A 16,058-nucleotide genomic window follows, 5' to 3' on the forward strand; every position below is an offset into this window, starting at 1 on the left:
GGACAAACATATAGATGACAATACCTCGTAAACTTGAAAACATCAAATCAAATCATTAACAGCCAGAGATACCAAGATGGTAGTCCCAAACTCGAGTACTCTTGCTCTGTTTGGGACCCCCACACTTCAGAATCTATCTCGAAGCTAGATGGTCCAAAGGAGAGCTTCTCTGTATGCCTGCAACGTGCATCATACCACTAGCAGTGTATCAAACATGCTCAATAATACACTCAACTGATCACAATTTACTCAACCAACGCAGATTATGTTCACGCCTGGTTATGATGTACAAGATCACACATCATCTTGTTGCTATACTATCTAGCACAGTTCTCATACCATCAGACTCAAGAACTAGAAAACATCATTCTCACACCTCCAGACATATTTAAACATCTAAAGACTCGTACAGATTTTCATTTTTCCCATAAACAATTAGTCAATAACGCAATGGAATCTATTATTACCAACTACAGTTGTTAATACATTTAAAACAGTCGACTCTTTCATAGAGCAGCTTACATATGTTGTTCTCTGCCCGGGCCACTCTATTTTGAATAGCTTCTTCTCCTGTAAATAATTTTAATCACTACGTCTGTTCTCTGCTGCAACATTATTATCAATATTTTTTGTATATAACTAAAATATTAACTTTTTTAAAACAAATAGGCCACGTATGCATCAGTTATTAATCATCTTCATTCAGATGGAAGACTGGAAAACAACTTAAGAAGAGGAAGGGGGCAAGTTCACCCTAGTAGAATGGCCGAATCGATTGTAGACGTGTCACGGAATAGCATTTCCTTCATTATATAATATCCAAAGGGAAAAAATGTTCTGGAATATTATTTCCACAGGAATAAATATTACAGTAAATGTTCCCAACGGAATAAATGGTATAGAATATTTGTTCCAACAGGAATAGATATTATGACAATGTTTATAACAAAGTTTCCATTGGAACTTCTGTTAGGTGGAACAAATATACGTTGACAGACGAACCGCCAGCCGTTTTTGGTTCTTGACGAACTGCCACTTTGTTGGATGTGAACGAACTGGTAGCGTGGACGAAACGACCTGTAGGCGAACTTGTAGTGTGGCCGAAACGTCTTTTTTTTTTAAAGATAACACAACATCAAGGCCGAGAGGTATCTATGAGGGTCCACACTTTTCAATTTCGTTATGTTATGGATCAAAATTGGTATCTAGCTTTTTCTCATCATATTCCTTGCAACCTTGCAGCAACATTTATTTCTGCTACCACATCTTTTCGTAATAAAATGCAAATAGAGGAACACCCTTTTCAAACAGCTTCCCGCGATATTTTTGCTCTCGCGCATGAATCTTTAAATGGGTGGGACTATTTTACTCTAATCAACATGGCTGACCAAAACACCGACTTTACTTGTCAAAAGAATACCGCAGAAATGAAGTTTGTTTGATCTATATAAGATAATATTGGAGTGACTATTGAACAGAGGGTATAGAAAACTTAATATCTGAAAGTAAAGTTGCTAATAATACTGACACAGAAGGACTTTTCGCGATACTTCCTACCGTTGTTCTGTGGGTGACTCATCTCCGAGATATCGGTCATGGAATAATAAATGAAGTGAGATAATGAAGGAAAACCAAAAACAATGCCAACTGTCAAAGTCTTAAAAATATGAGTAATTAGGTAAGATATTAAGATGGTTAGTTAGCAGACATGTTTTATATATACAGTTTTAACCGATTATGACAGTTTACAATGAATTTCAAGTAGAAAACATTGGTTTTATGTTCTCAAAAAGCCAGTCATCTGTTGATTGTTGACTCAACTTCTTACATTGTAGATGTTATCAGGTCATTTCATACCCATAGATTGGGTGTTAACCTAAAAGATGGTGTATGTATACATGTTAAAAACTATTAATAGCTTGATGTAGTAAATTATGTACAATGACATGTTTCATACATGTTTGTACTTTCTATTAATTGGAACTGTCCCACCACCACACTTAGAGCAATAGGTTACTTTGTAAGAGGTTAAACACCAACACAGGACCACACAATGTCAATGTACAAACTAATCAACCATTTATAGTTTGATCTGATACATCATTGCTAGCCAAGGGTTACAATCCAGTCCCCTCGTCTCTACCCTTTTTGGCGGATCTTAACCCTTTGCGAGCAAAAATGTTTCTGATAAAAATTCCATGCACTTATACAATGTAGTTATATGTTTAAATTCAAAGAAATTGGAATTGCTGATTTACCTCTGCATCCTTCCTAGACATCTGTAAGATCATGCAACATTTATCTCGGCTGACAGCAACCACCAGATCCAAATACATACAATGTAATTTTATATTTGTACAAGTCATAGATTCTTGAAACTTGGCTCTAAGCTTCAATGATCTGATAATGCTATCTTGACTACTGTGTGACATGTTTTGCAGTTCTTTCAATGTTTTACTTCCTGTTCGCCAAAAACTTTAACATTGATAAAAGAGGGACGAAAGATACCAGAGGGACAGTCAAACTCATAAATCAACAATAAACTGACAACGCCATGGCTAAAAATGAAAAGGACAAACAGACAAACAATAGTACACAGAACACAACATAGAAAACTAAAGATTAAACAACATGAACCCCACCAAAAACTAGGGGTGATCTCAGATGCTCCGGAAGGGTAAGGAGATCCTGCTCCACATGATAACATACAATGTACATCTACATCGTACATCATACATGGAAATGGTACAAATGTAATGTCCCAATTATTGTCTCTTCAAGGATACTCATGGCTACAATATTTCAAGAATCCCAAATCTAATACAAATGCTGATCAAAGTAAAAAAGGACCTTTTAACTAAAAATAAAGTAGTGCCTAAATGGTATTATACTACAATTTGTATATTGAGCATTGACATGATTGCAGTCAGTAATCATTATAATTCTGAAGGGTAAGATACCTGAAGAGGAAGAAGAAGAATAATTTACCAACCTTTCACTGTTTATGAATAATAATGGTAACAGATTATTATTTGGGGTTTCTAATGAATCATTCATGATAAGGATAATTAAACGAATCACAATAAAATTTTAACCAATTTGACGCTGAAGGGAAAGGGCCTTCCTTCCCTCTTGTATTGTCTTTATTGTCATTTACCAGGTGTTCATTTAAGCTTTTGCTTTAGTCATGTTAGTTTTTTTGTTTTTTTATCTGGGTAATTTTATTTCCAAAGTCTGTGTTGTTTTTCTCAGTTACAGTCTTTTTTTTATACATTTGAAGTTGCATTGGTGATGTTACACATGGTAGGAGGACAGTAATTCATTGATCCCCTATTGCATGATGTATCAACAGATTTTATTAGAGATATAACATAAAAGTGTGTTACTAGACTATTGTACCAGGAATTACTGGCCCTTCTGTTGTTAGTATCTATACATGTAGCAATACATGCAGTAGGTAAGGTTTTAATATCTGTTCAAGGATATCCATGGATGAAAATTTATTTTTAGCTACATAACATGAAAATGTTTTTGTATTCTGTAGAAAATTTTAAAACACACACATATATTGAAAACTGAGGGTAGAAGCTAAGAAATTTAAAGAATCATATTAAATGACTATTTTATCCTCGAGATTTTATCATAGAAAAAGCACTTTTATTCTTTTCTTTTTCTTGAAGTTGTTTAAAGGTAATACATGTAAAACTTCATTTGTTACAATACAAGCAACATCTTAACCAATTATTGAACTTGATATAGCGGCAGCCTGGAAGGACATGAAATGTTGGTTATAAAAAAAGTATCCTATTTTGAAATTCTTGAAAAATGATGTGATCATGGACAAATGATGGATATTTTGTATTAAATTTTTTTACTGTTTCTCAGCTTACAATGGCATGAATGGCTTAAACCACTGTTCTTGATAGAAAATAGTCTTTTAATTTGAAATTTTCTTAGAATGTGTCTTATCTTCGGTTTTATTTGAAAAAGAGCCTCAAGGAAAATGTCTAACCTTTAGTGAAGAAATTAACAGGTCTTGTTTAATTTTAGATATTATTTTGCAATATACATGTATGTGTAACCTATACAGTAGACATGTATATGTAATCAACTAATAAGTTCAAATATCATGATCAGTTTGCTGTCTTGTCCAAATCATAATGCATGGAGATAAAAAGAAATGGTAAACAATTTTACAGATTTTTATTGGACTTAATTAACTAATAAGATTAGCGAATTATTATTTAAAAATATATTTTTATAACTTTTAGTGTTCTTTTACCAATATCTTACAATAGTTGAAGGTATCAATTTTATATAGCTTGCAGACTTTTGTGCTAGTAGTTTGTACAAATCTCACTGTAAAGACGCTACTTTGAAAAAAAAAAACACATTTTTACTGCATTTTTTTCTTTTCCAATAGTATAAAAATACATCTCTGTTTGAAGAATTCTAACCCATCATAACATTAGTTGTTTTTAATAGAATATTTGATCACAGCAGGACTGGAGTAGTAACAGTATTTGATTACACAGACAAATTTCTTATCAGTGATATGCTGGAATTTCAATCATGGATAGAAACAGATAAAAACTTGTTTCATTTCCTGTTTTTCTGTACTATGCATCACAGTGTAATCTTGGAGAGAAATAGTGCAAATGATTAAAGCTTTAAATTCAACCACCTGATAGTTGGTAATTGAAGAGAAAATGTGCGGTTAGTAGAAAACACAAAAATAAAGATAAAATCTTATGTGCACGTGTGTACATATATTCTTATCCAAAAGTCTCCATCTTTTTTTATGCTGTAATTTATTAAATGTCAGTGAACGAACCTGCTGTGTCAGTGGACGTCTATTCATCATAAAATTTCAAGGGGAATGGAAATTAATTGTAACAGTTAGTCAGTGGTATACGTTTTCATGGAGAGTTAATCAATAGTAATATAGTACTACAGCTTTATCCAGAATTGAAAATATAGACACGGTCAGAAATTTTTATTTACTGGTACATTGTTGTATCAGCATGTAAAGTCCAGCTTACTCTGATTCATAGTACTGTATGGGTTCATATCTACAATGTTATCAATTTTGTCCTTTATAACCCCTTTCACAAATGTACTGCTGCAATTAAGAGTTTGCTGACAGTCTGACACCTGCATCTGTATAATGGAATTGTTTATGGATAGATCATGTACATGTACAAACTTCATGTCAGAAAAAGGGACTTGTAGCTTTATAGAAAGTTGACTGATTCATGTGCCAGAGGAAGAAAAAAGAATATGTGGTATGATTGCCAATGAGACAACTCTCCACAAGAGACCAAAATGACACAGAAATTAGCAACTATAGGTCACTGTATGGCCTTCAACAATGAGCAATGATGTTTATTTCATTAGCTAAATGCTGTTGTAACAGCTCAGTTGATATAAAAAAAGATGTGCCACAGTGGTATGATTTCCAATGAGAAAATTCTCCACTGCAGATCAAATTACATAAAAGCAATTATAGAATACAATACAACTTCAACAATGAGCAAAACCCACACTGCAGAGTTCATATTATGTTTTTCAGGAAAGGAGTAGTATATATTAACTGACTGTTATTGCTGTGTGATAACATGAACATCCATTTGTCTTAATTTAACAGCTGATTTGTTAATTTATTTGCAACCATTCTCTAGGCCACACCAATTTAATTTCTTGTTCTTTGGATTTTTCCACTCCCAAAATTTGGGCAAACGAGTGGTTTGAAAAAGAAAAAAAATCGCGAAGTTTTGAGGTGAAGCTTCAAAAGTAAAGGCGACCAATTGAATTAAATTTATTTTTGTTAACATTAAATCATAGGTTCTGACAATATTATCCAGTCTTCACATTTAAACATAAGTCCTACTGCATTGACTTGTGAATTCTTCTCTACAAGCCTACAGAATCCAACTTAAATTTTCAACAAATTGAGCTTCTGGCTTGTGGACTCAAAAGTTAAGGTGAACATGGTGAAGGCTGTAATGATCAAAACAAGATAATATAAAACTTGATTTACCCCTTGTACTGTGACATTTCAATAATTTATCAACTGCTGCTGAAGTGTTGTTTTTTTCTCTTTACCAAAATCCTGTACATGCATGCATGTAATGCTCACTTTTAATTGCAGCATATGGTTTGGAAGTGTTTAAATCAGAAGGGACAGATAGAGAAGACATGCATGTACACAGAAACTGTCCTAGACTAGAAATCAATAGATTAAAAATAATGTAAAATTATGGTTTCTCATATAAAATCTAATGTCATTTATTTTCATTTAAGGAGGCTCGAGGGTATAAAAATTTCAGAAAAAATTAAACATTTGTTTTTCACTACAAATTTTATTTATTACCTTTTGTAGTTGTTACTTTATCATATGGTACAAAAATCATCCAAAACAATCAATTCGTGTTGGCCCCAGATGACATTTAAAATGTGTACATCATTGAAAAAGTTCCAAATTATCTCCCTTTGGTGGAAAAATGCTCTTTTTTGGCTTTAAAATTGATATATCTTTTTTAACTCATCGGTGACATATATTTTTTAATATAATTTCCATATAAGCTGTACTTAAACTAAATTATTGTAAAATTTGAGCGATTTCTGTAATAAATTTCTTTTTTTATTTCGATAATACCTATATTTCTCCTATTACTTCAACCACCTTTACAAAAATGTATGCTTCTTTCGAAGGCAGATTGTGAGCGCAAATGAACGGTGACCCCACTTTTTTATTTTAATTTTCTATTAACTATAAGATAAAGTTCATTTATAGAAAAATATAGAGAAATCCTATATAAATGATTTAGACCCGCGAACCCCCTTAACATATATGTCTGAAGATTTAATACTTAAGCATTACAGTTTTATACCAAATAATAGTGTATGAATATTGATATTTCCCATAAAATGTTGATGTATGGAATTTAGGTCAACCCCCTTGTACATATATATCTTATTATACATACTTATATCTATATAGATAATAATTATGCCACCCCCAGAGTGAAGATATCATGATTTTTTTGCTTTAATAGTGCATTTAACATGTGTAATGGACAGTTATTTCACATGGTTATTAAAGGCAATTATTGCAATTATTGCAGACAATCAAATTTTTATAAATTGTATAACTACATACACATATATTCAATTTATTTTAGCTAAAGCTATTGTTTGGTATGCCACTTGTGATAATAGACTAGTAGGTGTCACTGACCGTGTCAGGATTGAAAATACACAAGACTAGTTTAATCCACCCACTTGTTAAAAGTGGCAGTTCCAGAAAAATCTTTTGTGCTCACAGTAAAGGTTGGGCAAAAACAATAAACAATAAATATAACTTGTTTCTTGCATTGTGGCTATTGCGACAGATAAATTAACAATAAATGTTGAATTACCAGTATACAACAGAAACTGGTCCCCCCAAAAAAAAAAAAAAAAAACAAACTCAAAATCAGCAGTAACAAACAAAACACACAAAATATGAACCTAGGTCAATCAGGTATTGCAAAATGTTAGTATCCATTTATATGACAACAGTAGCATTATAAAAATGGGATAGAAATTAAATTGGATATTTATCATTTCAGTGATGTGAAGCACAACGTCCGGATGCCAGCAGCAACCATGAATGAAGAAGGTCAGCAAGTCGTTGTTGCAAAATATGACTACAGGGCCGAAAATGCACAGGAATTAGATATAAGGAAACATGAAAAGCTGGTCTTGTTGGATGACACTAGGGAATGGTGGAAAGTGCAAAACAATCGTAACAAATCGGGATTCGTTCCCTCAAATTATGTTAAAAAGTCCAAACCTTCAAAGATTTTCTCTAGTCTCAGAGCAACTCTTGGGAGAAGAAATAAAAGTGATACAAAATTAACTTCTCATAGTCCTGTGGTGAGCCGCAACGGAGATACAGGAAGTGATCAAAATAGTACGAGTAGTGACGTTACGATTTGTGATCCTCAGCCTTCCATTGTCAAATTTAATTATACTCCTCAGAGGCCGGATGAATTGGGATTGACCAAAGCTGAACAAGTGACAGTGTTAGAAAAGTCAATTGATGGGTGGTGGAAGGGTCGTAAGAAGGATAATAGTACTGGATGGTTTCCTTCAAATTATGTTGACATTATTGAACAAAATGAAAATAGTTGTCCCGTGGAGTATTCAACAGCAGCAATGTTGGAACCTCGAATTCAGGAGCAAGAAACTGTTGTTGCCCTTTATGCATTTACTGGTACGCAACCAGAGGAACTGGCGTTTGAAAAGGGAGAGCGACTTGTGATTTTAGAAAAACCGTCAGAAGACCCTGATTGGTGGCGTGCTCAGAATGAACGTGGATTAGTCGGGCTGGTCCCACAAAATTATGTTCAGGTTGTTTTAGAAGACTGTGAAACTGCCAATAGCCACAGTTCTTCAACACCACAGTCCCAATCAACAAGTAGTCTATCGAACACTTCTAATCTCTCAGTTGTCGGTCCAGGAAGTAGAAAACAGTTTCGTGTTTCTGGTCCACTTGCAGATAAAGACTGGTATTATGGCAAAATAACACGACAAGAGTGCGAGGAACTTTTGAAAAAGTTTGCTCAGGAAGGAGATTTCATTATACGTGATAGTGAATCTGCAGTTAGTATTTGTCTTAGTTTTTAATGTGTCTGTCTACATGAGGAATCGGATATTTAGGTTTGCCTAAAACATCAAATTATAATATTAATGAGAACACATATTTTCCAAAGTGTTTGGTTTGTTAGCAAAGTTTCAAAATAATAAGAAGATGTGGTGTGAGTGACAATGAGACAACTCTCCAACATAAAATATATATATTAATAATACACTGTGAAATAATGAAGTTAAACAAAATACAGTTAATTACAAGCATTTATTTATTTATTTGCCTGAGGATATCATTTCCATATAAATATAAAAAAAAACATTCATGGACTAAAAGTATATTTCAGAGTTATCATCCTTAGGATTCGTATATCAGTTATGGTTTTATTTTTTGAATATACTCATAATAGAACCATTTCACACTCAATTGAAAGACCATCCTTACAGAAGGAAATGTAAATATTGCATCATCATTTGGTTTCACATATACATGACAGTTATCTCAATGCTCATTAAACACGTTACTGAAACAGCTAAGTAACAAAATGAAATAAATATTGGAATAAATTGTGGAAGTTTTAAATATTTTATCGTCTCCTTTTTTAGTCATTTTAGTATGATAGGTTATTTGCAATTTTCTAATACTATATTGACTCTTTTTTTCAGAGTGGAAACTTTACAGTTGTTTTAAAAGCTGCCGAAAGGAACAAGCATTTTCGTGTGAACGTGAACGATGAACAGTACCAGATAGGTCAACAAAAATTCTCGTCACTTGACCATCTAATAGAGCATTACAAGAAACATCCTATCTTTAAACAGGAGAATGAAAAGTTGTATTTAGTCAAACCATTCATTATGCCGTCAGAGTTCTGACGGTACATTATTATTACTGTATTTATGAAGCATTTTTTTGAATTTTTTGAATTAATTATTAAGTGCAAAAGTATTGATCAATCATAGCATCTTAATCATTGTTCTAATTTGTTGTTGAGATTTTAACCCCTACTACATAAGAATCTGTTCGAAAATGTATAACCTCAGAAACTTGCATGTAAATTGTTATATTTTCTGTTACATAGCATTTTGAATCGACAACGTTAATATAATAAGTTGATATATATTAACATAGGAGCAGTTTCTGCAAATGTAACTTATTACTAAGATTTTGTTTATTTCATATTTTTTTCTCTTTCTCATCTTTAACTGTTGAAATAAAAATTCCTGGGACAAGATTTAGATAAAACTGCAGTATTTGTAAGATGAAACATGCACAGAATCACTAATTTCAAAAGCTTACATTTTTTTAAGTTCCCCTTTTAAAAGCAGTCTAAATAATGGAGAGATTATGTGTAATTTTTTTTATTTTACAAAGTTCATGTCAAACAACTGGCAACCAATGAGTTGTGTAATGTCCTAGATAACATTGCGTTTTTTCAGCCTACATCTTTCTGTTCATTCATTCTTTATTAGAGTAAAGTTTTAGTTGAAGGTAGTTAATTATGAAAGTGGTGGTTTTATCAACATTAAACTTAGAGCACATGTCCATTATATATGAACTGTTTCAATTACAAAAAGAGGTTTTAATAAGTAAAATTTTGCAGTTCTGAAGAATGAAATGTATTCGTGTGAACGGGGCATGCCATGATTGTGTCCTATGGACATATTCTTGTTTTTAATGCTATGCAATATTTAATGTTTGTACAAAGCACAAAATTGCAAAGGTTACTGTTAAATCTATAATTTCCGAGCACTTTTGGATCTTGCTTGTGAAAGTGGGGATATGATCCTTAACTGCAAGGAAATTTAAAATAACTACAAACTGCATCAGTAGAATTTAACTAGTTATCATATGAAAATGGTCTGTTTTTTGTAGTTCAGAAACATCATATGTTCAATTACAACCTATGTTTTGTTCCTTTCTTATCTGTATACATTGGTAAACAATAGTCTGATAAACTTCATCTTAAAAACATTGTGACATTTACCTTTGTTAAGTGGGGTTTGGCAAAACTTGCATCTCATTTTGGTTAAAATAATACCTAGGGGAATAAAAAAAATTGTATGCTATATTTTTTTTTCAAAAATCTGAAACTGAAATTTGTTGAAATTTGAGAGTGCAAGTGGAAATGACATTGTTTACCCAAGTTGTGGTGTATTTACCTTCATGACCCAAGTGAAGTTACAAGGGGAGATAACATACAGTGATTATCTCCCTATAATTTCTACCATTTGGTTGGAATCAGGGGCAGATAATTACTGATATATCACAATGGGTGGGAAAAGTTGAAGAAGAAAACATTTGAGATTGTCCTTATACATGTACTTATGAAATTGGTTGATATCATTACTGTCAAATATGAAAATAGTCATTTATTGTCTGGAAAATACTTTTGTTTATCTCTTTAAACAGCTAAAATTGTAGTAAAATATATCAGAAATCTTTGTAAACAAGAAATATGTTTAAGATATTGGTTTAAACAGGTTTCATTGTATTCTTTATGTTCTATATCATGATTCTTATTGTGCATACAAGTTTTACAGGTTGTACATTCATATTTGCCATGCCTACTGTTTATCAGAAGAGTTTTAAGGGGGATCATTATTTCATTCATTAAAATATCCATCTCTTGAAACTATTACCAGCTATTTCCTACAAAAGATACACAATTTAAAGATTTGTTCCTTTTTTGTATAAATTTATAATTAATATTGTTATAATTGATGTACCAGTAAAATTCATTAAAACAGTTATCACTGGTTCTCAATGTAAATATATGAAATAGACTTAAAAAAGGAAGTATTTTCGCCAACCCTTTTATCCACGCTTTCATTTACATAACAGGTTGTTGATAATAGACATATTTTAGCTTACTTTGCCACCAACCTTACAATCCATTTTTTCATTAATTTATTTGCCAGTTTGTCGATAATATGCATGTTTCAGCTTAGTTTGCCATAAATCCTTAAATCCGCTCTTTCGTTGTACTTGCCTGTTGGTTGAATTGATTAAACAAATTCTGGCTAATAAATATAATATTCAAAAGTAGAATTCATGTACATTTTTTCGTGGTATACAAATTTTCATTTGTCTCAGCAAAATTATGTCTTAAGCGCTGTAAATTATGAGTATGAACTTTGCAATGTTTTATGTTTAGCAGTTTTGATTTATTGTCCATTTTATACACCAAAGCCAATCTGATATGAGTTGTATTTAAAATCAAATTCCACCTGTTGACATTTTGCACAGCAGTATTTCTAATACAATGTATATGATTCACATTTATTCTCAACATTTAACAGGATCAAAAAACAAATAAACAGTGATTCTTGCGTGAGGGACATATTTCCTATATCAGCGCATCATTGTACCACAAAACACTATTTATTAACCATTTATTGCAAATTTCAACACAAAAAAAGAAGGTTTTAACATAGTTAAAGTTTAAAGTGTCAAACTTAAAAATTTGATTTTATTTAAATTCCTGGAAAAACTCATCTTTTGATCAATGGAAAGTGATGTTCCTGAAAAATTTATAAATGAATACAGGTATTTTTGTTTAACAAGAATGATTTAAAAAAAAAGGGTTAAAGTATTTTTCTAGACAATAAGTTAATTGGTGAACTTTCACCTGCCATAATAAAAGTATTGTTTTATGATATATTATAGGTTGTAATCCAGTTGAATACTACTTATCATGCTTATACTACAATGTAGTTACTATGATGAAGATTGTCTCTCCCCACTTTGTATTTCAAAATGTAAATGCCAGATTTCTACATACACTAATAACAGCTCTCCAGTCATCAAAATTATTCTGAACCGTTTCAAATCTGTGTTACAAGTCTTCAAGTCACTTTTCAGACATTCAAAATGATGGATTTGCATCCAATAAGTCTCAAAAATTTCTCCTTTTACTGTTTTAAAAAATTTTAATTCCAGATCTTGAAATGAACATTATCATAAAATTGAGAAAAAAGATGCTGTGGATTCATTAATATTTCGTTGGATACTATTTTTTATGGATTTTTTGGGTACAGGGGAACCACAAATTACAAATTTTCTAAAGGAATGTATATAAACGTTGCCAAAACCAGGAAGTTTAATATCCATGAATTTGCTAGAGTTCCTCAATCCACGGAAAATTAGTACCCACGAAAATAAATGTGACCACAGTAAATCATAATACTTATTAAGGAAAAATTAAAGTTATTGATAGTGCTTTCAGGGATTTAAGGTTGAAAAACTTACATGAAGTTTGTGTCTCTTGTGTCAAGAGACTGGCATGATTCATATTATTGTGCTAATTTTATCTACATGTTTTGAATTAGAAGCCTATAGAAGTATCATGCAGTTAAAAATGTTTTATATATTGTCGTCCATTGACAGTTGATAATTTTGCTTCAAGTAGTCCCGTGAAAATTGAGGAAGACCTCTTATTTGACATTAGAATATAACAGGGTTATGAATATAAAAAAGAAGATGTGGTATGTTTTTGTTTCTGGCTAATATCTGTCACAAACCTAAAAACAGATTGTATTTCCATTATTGAATAGATTTATGTATTATTTTAAATCCAAAATTATGCAATGGTTACTAATAATGAAGGTGATAACAGTAGTTTAAGAATCCAGCAATAGTTAAGCATGCACACCACAGTTGTAAAGTTCATAGGTTGTCAGGTAGCATGTTACTTACCCGGTTATATATACATTAAAAAATATCTTCCCTTGCCAAGTTTGTTTCTTTAACATTTATACTAGATATTCAAAAATATCTTTTTTTAGTCAATTTCCGGATTTCAAACAATGTTACAAACTATTTTGTTCAATTTGGATTCAAATTAGTTTTTATGATCTTTACTTGGATGATAGTCGTACTATGTTTATTCATATACCTATCAAAAGTCAAGAACATTATCAGTGGTTGTCTTATGTCATACTGTAAATTCAGAAATTATTGTGTGCATTTATTATTGCGATTTTGTTATTTTAGACTAAAAAATGTGATTTTAATTTTTAAGATTTTGAGAAAAATCCTGTTTCATATAAAATATTTCAAAATGCGAGTTTAAAATTATTGCGTTTACGACTCTGTCTCAATGACAAAAACCTTGTATTTTTCTAAAATTACAGTATTTTGTTATTTGGAGAGTTCAGCATAATGACAGATCTGGTTTTGTATTAAATTCATATGTATCTACAACTTTTTCAAGTTTATATAGTGACACATAAAATTAACAGAGTTAATTTAACACTTTCAATTTTTATGAAGACTATATATTGACCTTTATGTGTCTAAGGGTTATTTGTGTCATTTAGTTGGGGTTTTTGACGTATACCCCCACATCTGTTATTCATAGATATTTTCATATATGAATGTAAAAAAACTTTTTGTGAATAAAAGATGTGTGGGTAACTGTCAAAGAGACCACCACCCAACCTGTAAGTTAATTAAACAAATCAAAGGTCTTGAAATGCTGTATTTTTCTCTGGATTTTTTTTTTTCAATTGGTGCAAGAAACATGTTCTTTTCTTTTGGAATGTTTTGACATAATCCTAATATATTCATCATCTTTGTTAACAATTTTGTTTTAAATTCATGTAATGTCTGATAATATTCATAGTAAGAGAGAGAAACTAGTGTTATCTGAGGTAAAATCACACACAATAGATTCTCTCCAAAACAATCTTGTTTTACTGTTGTACATGATAAATCATATTTATAAGAATGGTAATCACAGTGTGTATTTCATATTTTGCTGGATTCTTAAATTAAACTGGCCTATTACAACGGAAGCAATAAGTACAAAAATGATTGTGCAGATGACAAGTTAAATTTGAATTTCTAACCATAAATGTACTGGTAATTGAAATTTATATCATTTTGATAGAACAGCTAAATTCATCTGATTTTACGTTAGATTTACAAGAGTTCTTTCCTACTGAGCAATTATGATTTTAACAACTGGCCTTTCAGTCATGAAGCTTGACTCAGTACTTTGTGAACAAAAGTTGTGTTTGTAAAGTCAAATTTTGATTGGTTGATTTCTGGGTTTGAGTACGATAATCATACATTGTACTAAAAAAATTATAACTGTAAGGCTCGACCTTTTTGAAAACAATTCTTGATTAAATAGAATTGACTGCATGCAAGAAAATTTGTTAACAGTTTTCAGTTGTAATACTAGTCTATATTTACTACAGTTATACAGTTCTTACTTCACAGCAAAAGTATATTTGTTTTTGAATAAACATGTTTAAAGAAAGTACCTGTGTGTTTTTTGTTATTACTGAGCATGCAGTTGTGTAACATTGAGTGTGGTTCATTTTTCATGGCTACTGGAATATTATGGATAAATGTCAGTTATTGTAGTGAATTTTTATGTAAATTACAAAATATGAGTAAGATACCCTTTTCTGGATTTACTTTCATGTGGAATGCTCAAACTAAAACATTGCCATGTATGTAAGAATACTTAAATATAATAGGAGCTATATGACTTAGAAATAGCCAAATCCACACAAGGTCAACACAGCCTAGTTTAATTTTTTCAATTGATCATTATTGGAAAAAAATGGTCATGCACCAATCCAACCACATGACAACTGTTATTAAAAAGAATATTTCATTGATTTATGGGTTTCAAAGTTACTGCCTTTGTACAGGGCAGTAGATGCAAATTAACTGACAAGTAAGTAATTCAATGGATGTAACAAACAACTTGGTTTTCTTTTAACAGTTGGTACCTTAAATACAATACATTATCAGTACTTGTGATGCCATGTGTCAAAGCTGTCACTTATACTTCACTTGTTTGAAATCCATTTTTGGAAAGTTTGCTATAGCTTGCTATTGCTACTTTCCTTAGGCGTCGGCCTCAAACTTCCGGTTGACAGATTATCGCAATATATTCTGCTCCGAGATAGTGTAGTACTAGTGTTTGAGTTCTGATTCTTGGAAGATTCTTTTAAAATTTTGAGTAACTACTGTTTTGACTGAAAAGATTACAGCTTGAATAAAAAGAAATGAATATTCACCGACGATTCAGATGAATTTAACTTCATTTTAAAAATGAGTATTACAAACACTACTTCGCGGATCTGCCATGCGCTGTAGAAAAAATCACAAGAAATCTACGCGAGATTGCGTTTTCATTCATTCATGAATATTTCATGAATGAACATTTCCCCGCTCTACTTTTACCTGTTTACTATATGTACGTACGTAAACGTTGTAAAATCCCGAGAGTATCGAAAGAATCGGGAATGACTGATTAAAATGCGAGAACAAGTTGACATTTTGACCAAGCCGTCGGATAATTGAAAAGTGATAATGGTTTGTTTAAACAAAACACAGGTGAAAGAATATAAAATACTCGATAATTATATTATATGTCTAACGTCTCACGCCAAGGACGAGTAAA

The 16,058-nt window shown here is 31.5% G+C and overlaps 1 protein-coding gene across 1 annotated transcript; it reads left to right on the forward strand.

Annotated features, from left to right (window-relative positions):
- The first annotated feature begins 1,348 nt into the window (after nt 1–1,348).
- On the forward strand, nt 1,349–14,903 carry LOC139514179 (cytoplasmic protein NCK2-like). Its single transcript, XM_071302975.1, has 3 exons — nt 1,349–1,678; nt 7,614–8,649; nt 9,301–14,903. Exons 2-3 carry the CDS (start codon nt 7,636–7,638, stop codon nt 9,505–9,507), a joined length of 1,221 nt encoding a protein of 406 aa, XP_071159076.1. The 5' UTR covers nt 1,349–1,678; nt 7,614–7,635; the 3' UTR covers nt 9,508–14,903.
- Nucleotides 14,904–16,058: the final 1,155 nt, after the last annotated feature.

The sequence above is a fragment of the Mytilus edulis genome, chromosome 3 (genome assembly GCF_963676685.1).
Source record: "Mytilus edulis chromosome 3, xbMytEdul2.2, whole genome shotgun sequence".
NCBI lineage: Eukaryota > Metazoa > Mollusca > Bivalvia > Mytilida > Mytilidae > Mytilus > Mytilus edulis.